Source organism: Sorex araneus, chromosome 3 (assembly GCF_027595985.1).
Source record: "Sorex araneus isolate mSorAra2 chromosome 3, mSorAra2.pri, whole genome shotgun sequence".
In the NCBI taxonomy this organism is placed as follows: domain Eukaryota; kingdom Metazoa; phylum Chordata; class Mammalia; order Eulipotyphla; family Soricidae; genus Sorex; species Sorex araneus.
The window spans coordinates 152,062,124-152,078,130 of record NC_073304.1 but is presented as its reverse complement, the minus strand read 5'-3'; the positions used below and the strand labels follow the sequence as shown (position 1 = coordinate 152,078,130).

At 49.1% G+C, this 16,007-nt stretch overlaps 2 protein-coding genes across 4 annotated transcripts in view; both read left to right on the top strand.

Annotated features, from left to right (window-relative positions):
* The first annotated feature begins 130 nt into the window (after positions 1 to 130).
* Positions 131 to 6,576, top strand: MLLT11 (MLLT11 transcription factor 7 cofactor). Of its 2 annotated transcripts, none has more exons than XM_055130404.1 (2): positions 131 to 591; positions 5,287 to 6,576. In XM_055130404.1, the coding sequence occupies exon 2, from the start codon at positions 5,289 to 5,291 to the stop codon at positions 5,556 to 5,558; it is 270 nt and encodes an 89-aa protein (XP_054986379.1). In that variant the 5' UTR covers positions 131 to 591; positions 5,287 to 5,288; the 3' UTR covers positions 5,559 to 6,576. The 2 variants fall into 2 exon arrangements, with proteins under 2 accessions (XP_054986379.1, XP_054986378.1); XM_055130403.1 differs by having other exon boundaries at positions 198 to 591; positions 5,283 to 6,576.
* A 1,210-nt stretch (positions 6,577 to 7,786) lies between these two features.
* GABPB2 (GA binding protein transcription factor subunit beta 2) overlaps positions 7,787 to 16,007 on the top strand; it is a 38,580-nt gene continuing 30,359 nt past the window's right edge. For both annotated transcript variants that reach the window (XM_004618129.2, XM_055130392.1), the window contains exons 1-2: positions 7,787 to 7,940; positions 11,786 to 11,925. In XM_004618129.2, coding sequence (XP_004618186.2) covers positions 11,818 to 11,925 — 108 coding nt within the window. In that variant the 5' untranslated portion in view covers positions 7,787 to 7,940; positions 11,786 to 11,817. The remainder of the gene's footprint in view (positions 7,941 to 11,785; positions 11,926 to 16,007) is intronic.

Genomic DNA, 16,007 nt, shown 5'->3' with positions numbered 1-16,007 from the left:
GTGACCCAACCCGCTCAGCCGCGTGCGAGGCAAGCACCCTCCCCGCTGGACTGTCTGACCCGCCCCGATTTTTCCTTATTTTGGCGGTGAAGCGGCGGGTCCGAATAGAGGCAGCGGTTGAGTGCGGGCGGGGTGCGGGCCTCCCACCCTACCCCAATCTCTCGGAAACTGAAATCCCTGCAGCGGGGAGGAAGGGCACTCTTCCCCCGCCGCCGCCGCCGCCCAGAGACGTTCCCCCTCCCGCGGCCGCGCACCGGCGCAGTAACCCCCTCATTCACCGCAGCGGGGCCGGGGTGCGGGCGCGGGATGTGAGCGCGCCGCCCAATGGGCCCTTGCGCTCCGCAGCCCGCGCCCCCGCCCGCGCTCCGAGCCTATCATTTGAATGAGCCGAGCCGGCCGGGAGGGGCGGGAGCTCGTCCGCCCTCCGAGGAGGGGCTGCATTGCAGGGGTAGCCCGGGCTGTGCCTCTGCCGCGGAGAGGAAAGACAAAGCCGCCGAGCCCAGCCGCTTCTCCACCTGAAGCCCGAGCACCCGGAGGCACCCCGAGTGCTCCCACCGTCTCTGGAACGCGCTGGTCATTCCTTGAGGACAGGTAAAGCGAACAGGCAGGGGCAAGGGGCTACCGCTTTGCTGGGGATGCAGAGGATGGGGATGAGGTGGGGACAGTCTCTGGGGAAGAGGAGGCAGCGCTGTGAACAATGACAGTCGGGTTGAGGGGCTCCCAGCCTTAGAGTGCTTTGCACAGACATCCATTGCTAACCTGTAGGTGTAGTGACACGGTTCCTCAGCATGTCCTCCTAGGTTCAAGACTGAATTTGCCAACAACCCATCATCCTGTGTACCTTTATCTTCAGTCCTATTCAAGCCCTAATTCGTTCCACTGTTGTTTTTTTTTTTCATGAGTCGGTGTTTGCTGTGTTGCTGATTAGCCTTTACTTCCCTCTACATGCATAAGTATATTGCCCTTCCCCCCACTGCTGCCTATCTTCACCCCCAAACTTATTGGCCTCTGGTGGGGCGGGGTGGGTTTGAGGGGAAAGGACTAAAATAACAAGTATTTCTAACCCCTTTTTGAGGCATCCCCCATCTCAAAGAAAGGCAGCTTGGTGTTGGTGGTGATAGCTCCGGAGAAGCTACCTGACCCCAGTTTGAAATCACTAGAGCCCAGAGGTAGCTTTGGGAAAAGAAACACTGGTGTGGAGTGGGTGGGGGAGAGACCTAGTTATTGGGAAAATCTAAGGCCAGGAGGTCCCTAGAATGAGCCTGCAGAGCTCTCCCGTCCCCTCCCCCAGTGGCACCATGACACAGCAAGACCCTGGGTAGGCCTGGGAAGGTCTGGGTAGGCCCTGGACTCCCACCCAGGGCCATTCAAAGGGTCTTTGGGAGCGTCTGGTGTGGTTCAAAGAGTGTGTCTTTTTACACATATGTTTGCTGATAGGGAAAGAATGATGTTTAGAGACATCTTGGCCTAAAATCCATGGGTGATTTAAAATAAAAGCAAACAGGACCTGTTGTTACTAAGTAAGCATCCAGTGTGGCTCAAGGCACTGTCCAAGCCCTTTTTGATAAGTCACCAAAAGATGGGTGGAAACACAAGCTTACTGGAATGGGGAAGCCTGGAAAGTAAATCCATTCTGTACTCAATTAAGCATTTTTTTCCTTATTGGGACTGGAGCGCATGCTTTACATGTGGGAGGATCAGGTTTGATCTCTTCTACCTCATGGTCCCCTGAGCCTGGCCGGGAGGAAGCCCCGAATGCAGAGCTGGTACTAGCCCCTGAGCATGACTGGGTGTGGTCCCAAACAACAATAAGGAAATAAAATGTTCATTTAGCTTTAGTTTTCTGCAAAGTCAGTATTGTTGATATGATTTTTGAGTGCCAGCAAATGCTCGATTGTATGCATGTCTTTCTAAACTGGATTTGGTACTCTCAATTTGTGTCTCATTTTGGGGGGAAGTGCAGGAGGAAGGGCCACACCCTAGAGTGTTCTGACCTATTCCCATCTCTTGTTCAGGGGTCACTCCCAGAGATGCTGGGTGAGGGAGGTCATGCACGGACAGGGATTGAATCCTGCCTTAGTTCATCTCTCTTAAACCAATGGCATAGCCAGAGGTTTTAGGCTCTTTAAAATTAGTATTTCCACAATATTTCTTATTTTATTTTTTATTTTTTTGCTTTTTGGGTCACACCTAGCAATACACAGGGGTCACTCCTGGCTCATGCACTCAGGAATCACCCCTGGCGGTGCTCAGGGGACCATATGGGATGCTGGGATTTGAACCCGGGTCGGCCGCGTGCAAGGCAAATGCCCTACCCACGGTGCTATCACTCCAGCCCCTCCACAATATTTCTTGTTGCTTCTTTGATTGCAAGGTAAGGCTGCCCAATACTCAGGTAGTAAGTTTGGGCAGTTTCTGTGCATTACTCTGCTCTAATATAAGCACTCAGTTTATCAAAGCAGTTTCCCTTTCATAGATTCTAACTAGCTCTCCACCACCTTTGACATTTTCACCATTCAGATCAGAATCAAGGATCCTAACCCACATGATAACAGGAACTAAGAATTCCTTTAAGTCCTGAGACTATGGATATAGGATTACGTAAAGCTCTGCAACTATCTATGGGTGCCCTCCCAGATGGGCCAGGGTGGGAATGAGAGACTGGGCTCTGTCCAAACAGGCTGTGGGACTTCATAATTTACTAGATAATTTCTGAAGTGTTTGCTATTTTAATATAAAACAATTATATCATCACACCACCAACATAATTCTGTTTTTTAAAGAACCTTATTATGTGCCCAGCATTTGATCAGGAGGGGGCTGGTAAGGATGAGATATAAAAACTAGGTAGGTAGGCAAATGGTAATTATATACATGCATATATCTAATATATCTGATATACAGAATGCAGAATTCTGTAACAATTTATAAATGGCAATTATATCTATAATATCTAACATTTTATACATATATGTAGAATTCTGTAAAACTTTGTTCGGGATTTTTGTTAGTTTTTGTTTTTGCTTTGGGGGCCACTCCTGGCTCTGCACTCAAAAGTCACTGCTGGCAGCCTCAGGATACCATATGGAGTTCAAGGCAAGCACCCTACCCACTGTACTATTTCTCTGACCCTTTAGGATTTCTTTAGTCCCAGGTCTGACATTCGTAGGGACTGCTGGGTAAGTGGTACGTGGACATTTTCCGTCACTCTCTTTTCTTTCTGCGCACATGTCCCTGCCAGTTAGCCCAGAGCTGGTGAGGCGGGGTATCATTGAATGATGACCTCATCTTTTTACCACGCTTCCCTGCCCTGTTCCAGTCCTCACATCATTTTCTGAAGCAGCTTCTCTGCTGAGTAATGCTCAGTTCCCAAGGCTTATTTTGGAACGGGAACCTGAGAGGAAAAAAGACCAACTCAGAATTTCTTTTTGAACATGAAAAACTTCCTTGGCTACCCACTCACCATTCTTAAGGCTCATCCCTGCTCACCCTCCGCCCACCCCACATAACAGTGCTCTAAGGCACTGTAGTTTTTCTGGCCTCACAGACATTTCACATTCAGTGGCATTATATAATGTCTCCACAGCACTGATCATGTCTGTCTGACATTAATAGAGGCATTTGGGGACGCCTTTAAGATGCTATTTAGAGTTCTTAAGACCTGTTGTGAACCAAGAGAATGTGTTGGAGGAAAACCTTTGAAACGGAGGTTCTATTTTTGCAGCCACAAGAATGTTTTCCTTTGGGACATCTCAACTAATACTTCTTGCCTCTTCCTTGCAAGTGGGCAGCGGGGTGGAGACTGTTGGAGATGTCCTGGAACGTGAGGGTGTGATTGGGATGTTCGAGCTGGAACCATTACCGAAGTGGTCGCTAAAGTATGGGAAATTAGCAAATTCTGTTTAAACAAACAAACTTTTTGGGGCAGGAGAGAGAATACAGGGGATAAGGAATTTGCCTTGGATCAGTTGAACCTGGTTCAATCCCAGCACCACCTCAAGCCTGCCTGAAATGATTCCTGAGCACAGCGCCAAGAGGAAGGCTCAAGCTTGTCAGTTGTGGCTTCAAACCTCCCCTCCAAAAACGAAAAAAAAAAAAAAAAAAACAAAACCCTCTTTTCAATCTAATTTTCCTTACCGGAAATGTAAAGTCCATTTGCTCTCCTTATCAGGTATCCCATAACGTGGACATGAGAGAAAGGGCTCCTGTCATGCCATAGGTAGTTCTTTTTAAACCTGGGTTTTGTCCTGAAAGTAGAGGTAGGGTCAAGAGAAATAGACCCAGAAGCTTTAGCTGTATGGGAGCCACAAGGTATTCATCATATTAGAGTCTGGGGTTGGGGACTGTGGGTAGGGAATGAGCACATCCAAGAGTGATTCCTGAGTGCAGAGCCAGGAGTAATCCCTGAGCATCTCTGGGTATGACCCCAAAACAAAACAAAAGGTTCAGAGTGGGGTAGGGGTGGGGGTTTGGATATCTGTGTGTAAAAGCCAGCACTTTTGAAGGAGGAAATAAGAACTGAATTGTAATGGAAGGCCTTTTCACTGATACCATGAACCTTTTCAACCAATGGGAGAAAAAAGTCGAGTCTTAGCAGGAACAAAAATGCTCAGGGGAAAGATTCTTCTAAGGGCTTTGATATAAGGTGGAGAGTGGAAGGATTTAAACAAAAGAGCGAGGACTATAACTCTAGTGAGAATGTACTACTGCTCTAAAATGTGGAGTCAGATTCTAGAAAGCCCAGAATCCAGCCCTAAAATGGATTTGAGGCCGTAGGCAGTGGAGAAGTCATTCCAGGTTGCTGGGAGCCAGTTCCTGCAGCGTGTGTGAGCCTTTCACGCTGGGCCCTGAGTTTTCCAAGGGGGAAAAAAAGGTGGGGGATAATCCAAGATGTGGGGGAAGGCAGCATACAGAACAAAACATTGAAGTTAGAAAACCACAGAAAATCGTTGAGAAGGGTTCCTGAAGCCAGGCCTAGGGAAATTAGGTTATGAATGGACAAACTGGCATGTAAAGTTTCTCAGTAAGGAAAGGCCACAGTCCACAGACAGGGATTATTTTGCATGGGATGGGGTTGGTTTTTGGGTCACACCCAGTGGTGCTTGGAGCTTGCTCCTGGCTCTGCACTCAGGAATCACTCTTTGAGGGGCTCAGGGGACCCTCTAGGCTGCTGGGGATCAAACCCCAGTAGACTGCATGCAAGGCAAACCCCCTACCCACTGTGCTATTGCTCCGCCCCCAGAGGGTGCAGATTTCTGGACTGACAAGTGGTTTCTTCCCAGGAAGTTATGAGGGACCCTGTGAGTAGCCAGTACAACTCCTTTCTTTTCTGGAGGATGCCCATTCCAGAACTGGATCTGTCGGAGCTGGAGGATCTGGGTCTGTCAGATGCATCTACCTACCAGAGCAAAAATAGCACCGCTGGGAACATGACTGGGGAAGCCACTGGAGCAGAGCAGAAGACACCCGAAGGCGATGTCCTCCTGGAGTACAGCACCTTTAACTTCTGGAGAGCTCCCATCGCCAGCATCCACTCCTTTGAATCGGAATTACTCTAAGGCCAAGACTTCTCTCTCCCACCACCTGTCCTGTTTTCCCTTCCAAGCCCCTTCCTACCCTTCCCCCATTTTAATCTTGCTTTTCCCCTCTCTTGCGTGGAGGTGGTGCCAGAGTTGTGTTGTATTTATTTATTTATGTATTTATTTATGGATTTGTCTTACTAGTTTCCCTCAAAACCTTCAAGGCACAAAAGGGTTCAAGCTAAGTGTTGGGTCTTTGTTCCCAGATATTAATTCCAGGAAAGAGGCCTGATGGGGGCACCCAAGAGTAATCCAGTAGTTTAAAATGGAGGACTAATTTTTCCCCCAATTTAATCAGCTCCAGAGATTGCTCAAATCTCCCAATATCCTGTAACTGGGTAGTAAACGCTAGTAGTTCTTTAAGGATTGATGAAAACATTTGAAGTTTTAATTTGATATTTGCTATGAGAACGGTGGATTTCTAAGACTGCTTATTGATCCTGCTGGTTATACTCTTGCAGAGAAAGTGTAGGAGGTGGTATAAAATGAGATTATACATCATGTGAAACGGGAAGGGGGAAGCACGAAGTCATTTCTGAAATTGCTATATTGAGCCTGCCCACTTTACAACTTTGCTCCTGTGAGCTGTAAAATGCTGAGAAAAATAACTGATTTTTAGGGCTAGGGATATGTGGTTCTTCCTAGCTATGAGCCTCTGGATTTGATTCCCAGCATGTATTTAAAGGAAAATAAATAAGATTAAAAAGAAAGAAAACTACTAATTTCAGGTCTTAAAAAGCAATCGTGCTATTATCATTATAAAAGTTCTAAATGGTGTAGTGTTGGGTCACTAGTATTTGATTGCCTCTGATAACTTACAAAGCCCTGTTGACAATTTGACATGTCAGATGTGTCAAATGTCAGCATAGCTAACTTGAGACCTTCAGATGAAGTTCCATTCTGATCCTATACCTTGTCTCCCTCCTCCCCAAAACGATTGCTGGCAACTTGTGCCATTTACTTTTATCTAATAAAGACACTCAACCCCAGAAATGAACTTGTTTTTTTTTCACCACAGGCCAGTGGTAAGAATCTCCAAACTACCCTTGGTTTCACATTCAACTTAGATGATTTTCCTGAAGCTCAACTTTAAAGAAAAATTGAGTCATCTTTGTACTTTTAAGTAACCTTTTGGTTGCACATATAGGGAATTAGGAAAACGGTTTTAAAAAATTAAATGATTTAGGTAGGAAATAGTAACCAACTACTCTTTTGCTTCAACATTATTTGAGGTAAGAAATCTTGATTACAAAGGCACCTAGGGGAGTAAATCTCACTCAGCCTAGGCTCTAAGGGAAAAAACGCATTTGCCTAAGTGTGTTTATCTCATTAAAACATACACAAAATTTACCTTGGCTAGTTAAGTTTGAGTGTTTTAAGGGGACCAGGCCAACCATGAGACATGGCAGGGAAGAAGCAAAAATATGGCTTCTGGGGCTCGAACCTAGTACAGCGGGGCAGGCGACTGCGTTGCATGCACCTGACCCGGGTTTGATCCCTGGCACCACATATGACCCTCGGAGCACTGAGTTGGGATTAAGTCCTGAGCACTCGTGGGTGTGGCCCAAAAACCAAAAGGAAAAAAAAACTGCCTTATTTCAGGGGTAGAAAGGGGTGCTGAGGTCCACGAAGCCGACGAAACTCCGTTGGAAATGACCTCGCGGCTGGCGGCTCCCACCGAGCCGACTGAGACCAACGTTGAGTCCCGGGCACGGGTGACAGCTGCTGGTAGCGGTTCCTGAGCCGCTTGCGGGGACGTCTGGTAAGCACGCGGCTCCCCGCTCTGACCCGGGCGCAAGCACCGGGAACTGTCTCGAGGGGGGAAACAAGCCTCTCCCGCGGCTCTAAACGCCACCACCCCGCCCTCGCGGCAGCCGACGCCGAGCGCTGCGGTCAGGGGCTCAGCTGTCCCCGCCGAGCACCCGGCCGAGCCCGGGCGCCGAGACCCGCCGCGGCGCCGTCCAACCGGAACTACACGGCGCAGGGCGCGTCACCGCAGCCCTCCGCCAGGCCAAGTAGTCCTGTCCAGGATATCTCCGATACACGCTTTTTCACCCCAAAAGCCACTCGGCGTGGAGGCTGTGAGGCCCGGCGGTGCATCTCCCTTGTGATCGACTAGAAACTGGGGGCCCCCGGTATTTTCTCCTCACAGATTCCTCCGCCGGCCGTGCTCGTCCCACTCCTTACTTCCGGGTCCGCCATTTTGTCGCGTCCAGCGCTCCACGAGGGGGGGAAGGCCCCCCAATCTGTATATATGAAAGGCCTAAAAAGCCCGTCCCCGCAGGGAGGCCTGACTAGAGAAGGGGACGGGAGCAAGCTGGCGGGACTGGTGCAGGCGCGGCCGGCGGCGTCCTGGACGAGGTGAGGGGACACGGGGGGCATCCAGAAGGGCCGCGACAGGCAGTGCCGCCTCCCGCCCGGCCTTGATGCTGTGGGTGCAGACGGCGGCGCCCCTTCCCCCGACCGGGGGCCCGGAGAGGAAGGGGAGGGGACTGCAGGAGGTGAAGCCGGGACGCCGCGGCCCTGGGGCTGGCGCCAGACGTGGGGAAGCCGCGGCCGCGGGAGTGGCCGCCAGGGGGCGGCGCGGCGCCGGGAGACTGGACGCCGCCGCCGGGGGCGCGGGCCCTGCGCGCTCGGAGACGCTCGGCCGCGCCGCCCGCCGCCCGGTCGCTCGCCGCCCCGCCGCCCGTCTCCCCCAGCCCGCCGCTGGCCGTGTCTGGGGCCGCGCGCCGTGGGAAGAGCCCGGGCCCAGCTGCCCGGCGGCCGCCGCCCCCGCCCGGGGAGTATGCCGTTTTTCCCGCCCTCTCAGAAGACATCTGCCGGGCCCGGAGCGGTAGCCTAGCGTTTGCGTTGCGCTCGGTTGACCTGGGTTCGGTCCTTGGCATCCCACATGGTGCCCCCAGCACGGCCAGGTATTATTCCCGAGTGCAGAGCCAGGAGTAGCCCCCGAGCATCACGGGGTGTGACCCAAAAAGAAAAAAAAAACCACCTGTGACAGAGAGCATCCGATGGTTCTGCTTCAACAGAATTACACCATTTTTGGCCATCTGGAACCGTATTCTCACGGAACCGTTTGTCTCACCCTGCCCAATCGAACGGATTTTTGGCATCTATTTTTAGCCTCCCCATAAGCTGCTGCACCCACATTCCTCTATCGACAAATGTAATTAGGCCCCGACAATAGAGTGCTTGGTTGTTGGATCACAAGCACTTCCGTCAGTGATACAAGCACGTTTATTGAAGGTTCATACGCAAGTGTTGGGGAGGAGGCGGTAGCTAGTGCTTTGTCATGGTATTTCCAGACTCTGGGGCCGACTCAAATCAGACTATGATCTGCTCGGTATTATGCACTTGGGGAGCAACACATGCACCCCAGAATGCTTTTATTTTTTGGGAGGTCACACCCCCAAATTTGGGCGATGCTCAGGGGTTGCTCCTGGCTCTGCGCTCAGGGATCACTCATGGCAGGGCTCTGGGGACCATATGGATTTCCTGGGGTGGAATCCTGCATGCAAGGCAAGTGCCCTCTCTGCTGTTACTGCTCTGCCCCTCTCCCCCATGCTGTTTTAAGAACACACCAGTGTCTGAAGAGCAGAGCCTTGTGTTTTGGAAGCGGGAGCCTGAATTTCATCTCCACCACTGAATACTGCCCCAGAACTGTCAGAAACCACACCTAAGTAAATGCATCTGGGAGATGCTTAGAGAACTTGGACCACACACATTGCACACAGAAACCCCAAGATTTCACCCTCCAAAAAAACTATATAACAGGACAAGGAGAGAAAGAAGCCTCCAAGAGCCTGCTAGGAGACTTGAGGGTGGGGCTGAGCTGGGGTTGAGCCCAGAGCCTCACATCCAAAGTAACTGCTTGATCATAGAGCCACAACCCCAGGCCCTGTAGGAGTGTTTCAAATAATCACTATATCACTGTCATCCAGTTGCTCCTCGATTTGCTCAAGCGGGCACCAGTAACATCTCCATTGTGAGACTTGTTATTGTTTTTGACATCAAATATGCCACGGGTAGCTTGCCAGACTCTGCTGAGATACTCTCAGTAGCTTGCCAGGCTCTCCGAGAGGGGCAGAGGAATCAAACCCGGGTCAGTCGCATGCATGGCAAACCCCCTACTTGCTATTGAACACGCTTATTCACAGGCTTTGTTTTGGGGGTCACACCAGGGGGTGCTCAGGGCTTATTTCTGGTTCTGCAGTCAAAGGTCATTCCTGGCAGTGCTCAGGGGACAGTGTGAGGTGCAGTGATCAAATCCTAGTCAGGTATGTGCAAGGCAAGCGTCCTACGCACTATTCTGTTGCTCCTGCCCCTTTATTTACAGTCTGATCCAAAAGTGGAACTGCCTCTTTTGATAGTAAGAAATAAAGCTTTTCGGGATGAATTGAAGAATGGGGTGACAATCCCAGCAGAGCAGTCCCAGAGGGCAGGGGTGCCAGCATTGCATGAGGGAGTCTTGGGTTGAATCTCTGGCACTTCCTGGTTTCCTAGCATCACCAGGAGTGCACCCCCACCTTAAGCAGAATGGAATGACCAAGTTAGGTGGATTGCCATTACAGTGGTACTGATACTTAGTGGACTAATGAATATGATGAAGGAAATGTAAAATTGACATATAGGTGAAGACTCAGTGCAAAAATTGTTTAAGAATATTTTGCCAAAATTAGTTTGGATTTAGGGGCTGGAGCTGTAGTATAGCAGGTAGGGTATTTGCCTTGCATGTGGCCAACCTGGGATCCCATATGGTCCCAGAGCACTGCCAGGAATAATTCCTGAGTGCAGAGCCAGGAGTAACCCCTGAGCATCACCTGTCAGGCCCAAAAAACAAAACCCAAAAACAACAACAACAAAATATTTTGGATTTCGGTGCCAGAGATACCAGCTGACTGTGGTGGCATAAAAATTGTTCTGTTTTTCCATCACACCCAGGTCCTGGCTCTGGGCTCTATCTCTCCTGGCAGTGCACTGTGCATATGTGATGTTGGGGTCAACCCCATCCTGGGTCAGCTATTTGCAAGGCAGATGCCTTACCCGCTGTACCTGCTCTGGTCCCCTCACCTTGTATATTTTTTAGACGTATTGTAGACCTGAGTATTCATGTTCTTGTGTAACAGTACTTCTACCCATGTTCATTTCAAAGGGATGAAATGCTATTTGGGGAAATCTTTGGATTTTTGTTTGCTTGACGGTTTTGCTTCCCAGGCAGTACTCAGGCTCGGGGTCACTCCTGGTAATTCTCGGGCCACGTGTTTCATTGCTTGGGCCTGGGCTGGGGTCAGCAGGGCCACACCTGGCCATGCTGGGAGGCTATGCAGAAGTGCTAATAGTTGAACTCAGGTTGTTTATGGTTTTGGTTTGGGTGCCACACCCAGTGGTGCTCAGGCTTACTCCTGGCTCTGCACTCAGGGATCACTCCTGGTGGGGCTCAAGGGGAACATATGGAGTGGTGGAGATTGAACCAGGCTTGGCTGTGTGCAAGGCTTTAACTCCTGTACTGTCTGTCACTCTGGCATTGAATTTGTTTCATGCACATGTCTTGTATGCAATTCATCTTTCCGGCCCTGCTATTTCATTCCTAAACCTAGAAAGATGGTAACATGTTACACACATTCCTAAAGTTGTTTGTTTTTAAGCAATAAAGTGAGGGAACTGGCTTGGCAACTCCTAACCCAGGTTTGATCTCCACCACATGGCCTCCTGAGCATCACTGGGTGTGAGCCTGAAGGCCTTGGGCACAGCTTCGGTGACCCTGGCAGTCAGTACTGCAGGCCCGAGCAGCACTGCACCCTTGGACCTGCACCGCCAGCCTGATCGTTAGAGTCTAGCTTTTTAAACTTCTTTTCAGAGGTGGGTAAAAAGAGTTCCACAACTGTGAGGACACCTGCAGTGTCCCCAAAACGCTGGGTTGCAACAGATGAAGTAGAAGGGCAATAACCAAAGCAGTCCGGTGAGGGAGTCACAGGACAGGGAGGTGACACAGTAACTAAGGCACTTGTCCCGCATGTGACTTCAGTAGATGCAATCCTGGTTCAAATCCTGGGCCCCACTCACATCCTATGGTTCCTGACTATAGAGTCCCTGAACATTGCCTGGTGTGAACCCACAAGCAAAAACGAAAAAAGTATCTGACATGTGTTCAAGTTCAAGAGGCCTTCTAAACACTTGTTACAGGTAGTTTTCCTTGATTTGAATTCTAGCTTCCTGGAAACCTGTATTTCTATGCATAAAGATGTCTTTGGTGGACTTGGGGAAGAGATTGCTAGAAGCAGCAAGAAAAGGCCAAGATGATGAAGTAAGGACATTGATGGCAAATGGTGCCCCTTTTACCACAGACTGGGTAAGCTGTCTTCCATTATTGCCAGTTTGTTTTGTTACCAACCTTTTCTTTGCTATGTTTTTGTATTACAATCAGTGGTACTCAGGGTGACTCCCTGCTTAGTGCTCAGGGGTCCCTCGGGTTCTTCTGAGGGTTCTCAGAGGGGAGAGAATCAGTGCTGCGAGGAATCCGGGCTTCCTGCACTCAGCCTGCGAAGCCATCACCTCTTCGTCTCTTCGTGGGTGTGTGTGTGTGTGTGTGTGTGTGTGTGTGTGTGTGTGTGTGTCTGTCTGTCTGTCTGTCTGTCTGTCTGTCTGTCTGTCTGTCCCCAGGCTTCCTGCACTCAGCCTGCGAAGCCATCACCTCTTCGTGTCTTCATGTGTGTGTGTGATCTGCTCCATATCAGCAGTGCTCTGGCTTATTCCAGGCTGTGCACTCAGGGTTCACTCCTGGTGAGACTTGGGAACCATATGGGGTGCTGGAGTTTGAACTGTGTGCAAGGCAAATGCCCTATTAACTCTGGTCTGATCCAAACATTTTCTTTAGGGCTAAGCAGATTTTTCTTTTTCCTTTCTCTCCCGCCCTACTCCTTTTTCTTGGCCCACACCCAGTGATTCTCAGGGCTTATACCTGGTTCTACACTCAGGAATTACTCCTGGTGGTGTACAGGGACCATGTAGGGTGCCAGGGATCGATCCCAGATCAGTGTATGCAAAGCAGGTGCCCTCCCCTCTGTACTATTCCCTTAGTCCCCAGACTCTTTTCTTTTTGTTTGTTTTTTGGATCAGACCTATAGGTATTACTTCTGGCGGTGCTCGGGGGACCATATAGGATGCCGGAGATAGCACCCAGGTCGGCCACGTGCAAGGCAAATGCGCTACTGCTGTACTGTTGCTCCGGCCCTCAACCCGGATCCTCTTGATTGTTCTTCATTCCCCTTCAGCCACATTCTCCCTACAAACTTGCTTGCTTGCTTTCTCTCTTTCTTTCATTCGTCACATCAGATGATAATCAGTGGTTATTCCTGGCTTTGCACTCAGGAATTATTCCTTGTGATGCTCAGGGACCATATGGCATGCCAGGGATCCAACCCGGGTGAGCCCCGTGCAAAGCAAATGCCCTACCTGCTGTACTATCACTCAGGCTCCTCTCTACAAATTTTCTTTTTTTGTTGTTTTTGGGCCATACCTGACAGCGCTCAGGACTTACCCTAGACTGTGCTCAGGGACCACTTGCAGAGGTGCTCAGGACAGTCTGGGATGCCAGAGATTGAACCCGGGTTGGCTCGTGCAAGGCAAGTGCCCTCCCCACCATACTATCACTCCAGCACCATACAAGTTTTATTTTCTTTGTCTCATTTGAATTTTTTTTTTTCTTTTAGCTACCCAAGTAATTAGTCTCCTGGGTACTTACAGGGTGTAATTGTCAGGTGTGATATTCATGTGACTTTCTTTTTTTGTTTGTTTGTTTTTGGGTCACACCTGGCAATGCTCAGGTGTTACTCCTGTCTCTGCACTGAGAAATCACTCCTGGCAGTAGCTTGGAGGACCATATGGGATGCTCAGGATTGAACCTGGGTCAGCCACACTCAAGGCAAATGCCCTCCCTGCTGTACTATTGTTCTGGCCCCTACTTGTGACTTTCTATAATAAATTTTAGAGCATTTTCTGGAGGTCTAGTTCACACTGGCTTAAACTTCTATAATTAGCTAGAAATTAAACGAAAATCAGTATAAGAAAAGAGTGTTTCTAAACTATTAACTCTTTGGAACTGAAGCAATAGTACAGCAGTCAGGGTGCTTGCCTTGCACATAGCCACCCTGGATCAATCCCTGGTACCCCACATGGTCCCCCAGAACCTCTAGGAGTGATCCCTCAGTACCAGGAATAAGCCCTGAGCACAGCCAGGTGTGGGCCAAAGATCAGAAATAAATAAATTCAATATCATCTTTTTATTTCCTTTTCTCTAAGATGTCCTGACTGGGGAGCCAAAGAGATAGTATGGTGGGTGGGGTACTTGCCTTGCATGCTGCCAACCTGTGTTCAATCTCCAGCACCCCAGATGGTCCCTGGAACATCTCCAGGTGTGATCCCTGAATGCAGAACCAGGAGTACGCCCTGAGCACCGCCAGGTGTGGCCCCAAAACTAAAAAAACAAATAAAATGTCTTGGGTTATAAGGAATAGTGTAGCTACTTTGTACCTTTACCTCTGTTGAAAAATTAAAGAGCAAAGTGTAATTTAGTGATGCTCAATGACCATCTTGGCATGTAGAGTTCCAGAAGCTCTAGGTTGAGGATATGATGTAGGCTTGCTTACAATTTACACATTTTAGAAGTATTGCCTAATTATAACAAGCCAGTAATTGTCCTTTATTCTAGCATGATTAATTCACAACTTTAGAGGCCAGCAGGTTCTTAGCACTTCAGAATGAAGGAGGAAAAGTAAACCCATGATATTTGCATTTCTATAAATAGATCTGAAAAGAGCAATGTGAATATGTGAATTAAATCCAGTCAGCCAGTCAGGCAGAGAGCGGAACATATGAAGCAGAGAATAAATGAAATCTATATAGGCTTAAAACCAGAATCATGATACAAGCAATAGAATAGCTTCTGGCCAGAATGAGTGCTCCAGGTAACTCTCCCAGCTTTTCTTTTTTTTTTTTTTTTGGGTCACACCTGGCAATGCACAGGGGTTACTCCTGGCTCTGCACTCAGGAATTACCCCTGGCCGCACTCAGGGGACCATATGGGATGCTGGGAATGGAACCCAGCTCGGCCGAGTACAAGGCAAATGCCCTACCCGCTGTGCTATCGCTCCAGCCCCTCCCTGCTTTACTTACTCCGGCGTCGCACACGCTGGCTAGGGGCTGTGGACACCACGTTGGCAATAGTACATCTTCCTCTCAACTTGCTTTTGCTTTGCTCTGTCAAGTCAATTTGCATCCCAAACTCCGCATGTAGCTTTCTCATCTGCCCCTTTTCTAAAACTTATTTTGAGAGTTTTTGTTTCATTATGCCGACACTCTGCAGGGTCTGTGTCATGTCTCTGGTCTTTTTTTTGGTTTTTTTTGGGTCACAACCAGCAGTGCTCAGGGGTTACTCCTGGTGTTGCACTAAGGAATTACTCTTGGCAGTGCTTGGGGGGTTAGGAACATAGGGTATGCTAGAAGTCATATTCGGGTTGGAGTGAAGCTGGGTCAAATCAAACCCAGGTTGGACATGTGCAAGGCAAGCATCCCACATCTCTAATCTTTTTTGTTTGTTTTGTTTTGGGGTCATACTGGGCAGTGGTCAAGGATTACTCCTGACTCTGTACTCCTGGTGGTGCTCAGAGGACCTTAAGGATGCTATCATTGGTCACATACAAGGCTAACACCCTCCCCAATTTACGGCTACTCCTGCCCCCATCTCTGGCCTTCTAAGTCATTTGGAACATACCTGGCCTTTCCCTTTACATATGACTCAGAATGCTTCTCTGTTGTATTCTAGCTTATTAGTTTGGGGGCTGCATCTAGTGGAACTTGGGTCCTTCTCCCAGATCTGTGTTTGTAGTCACTCCCAGGGGTGCTGGGTATCAGACCTGGGCACGTGGCATGGAAGCATATCCTTAGCCCATTAGGTTCTCTCAGGCTCCTATCTGACCCATTTTTCCACTTTTCCTTCAAGCCCTGCTTAAAATCATGTACTTTTATTTGTCTTGTTTTTGAGACACACCTGGCGATGCTCAGGACTTACTCCTGGCTCTGTGCTCAGGAATCACTCCTGGCCGGGCTTAGGAAATCATATGGGGTTCTGGAGATCAAATCTGGGTTGCCACATACAAGGCAAATAAGTGCCTTATCTCCTGTACTATCTCAGGCCCAAAATAATTTACATTAGAAAATTTTTTTTTTTCTTTCTAGAAAAATATTTCTTGATAGGAGCTGGAGTGATAGTACAGCAGCTAAGGCATTTGCTTTGTACCCTGCCGACCTGGATTCGATCCCTGGCATCCCATATGGCCCCCTGATCCCTGCCAGCAGTGATCCCCAAACACAGAACCAGGAGGAAACCCCTGGACTGCTGGGTGTTAACCCCCCCAAAAAAAAAAAAAAAAAGAA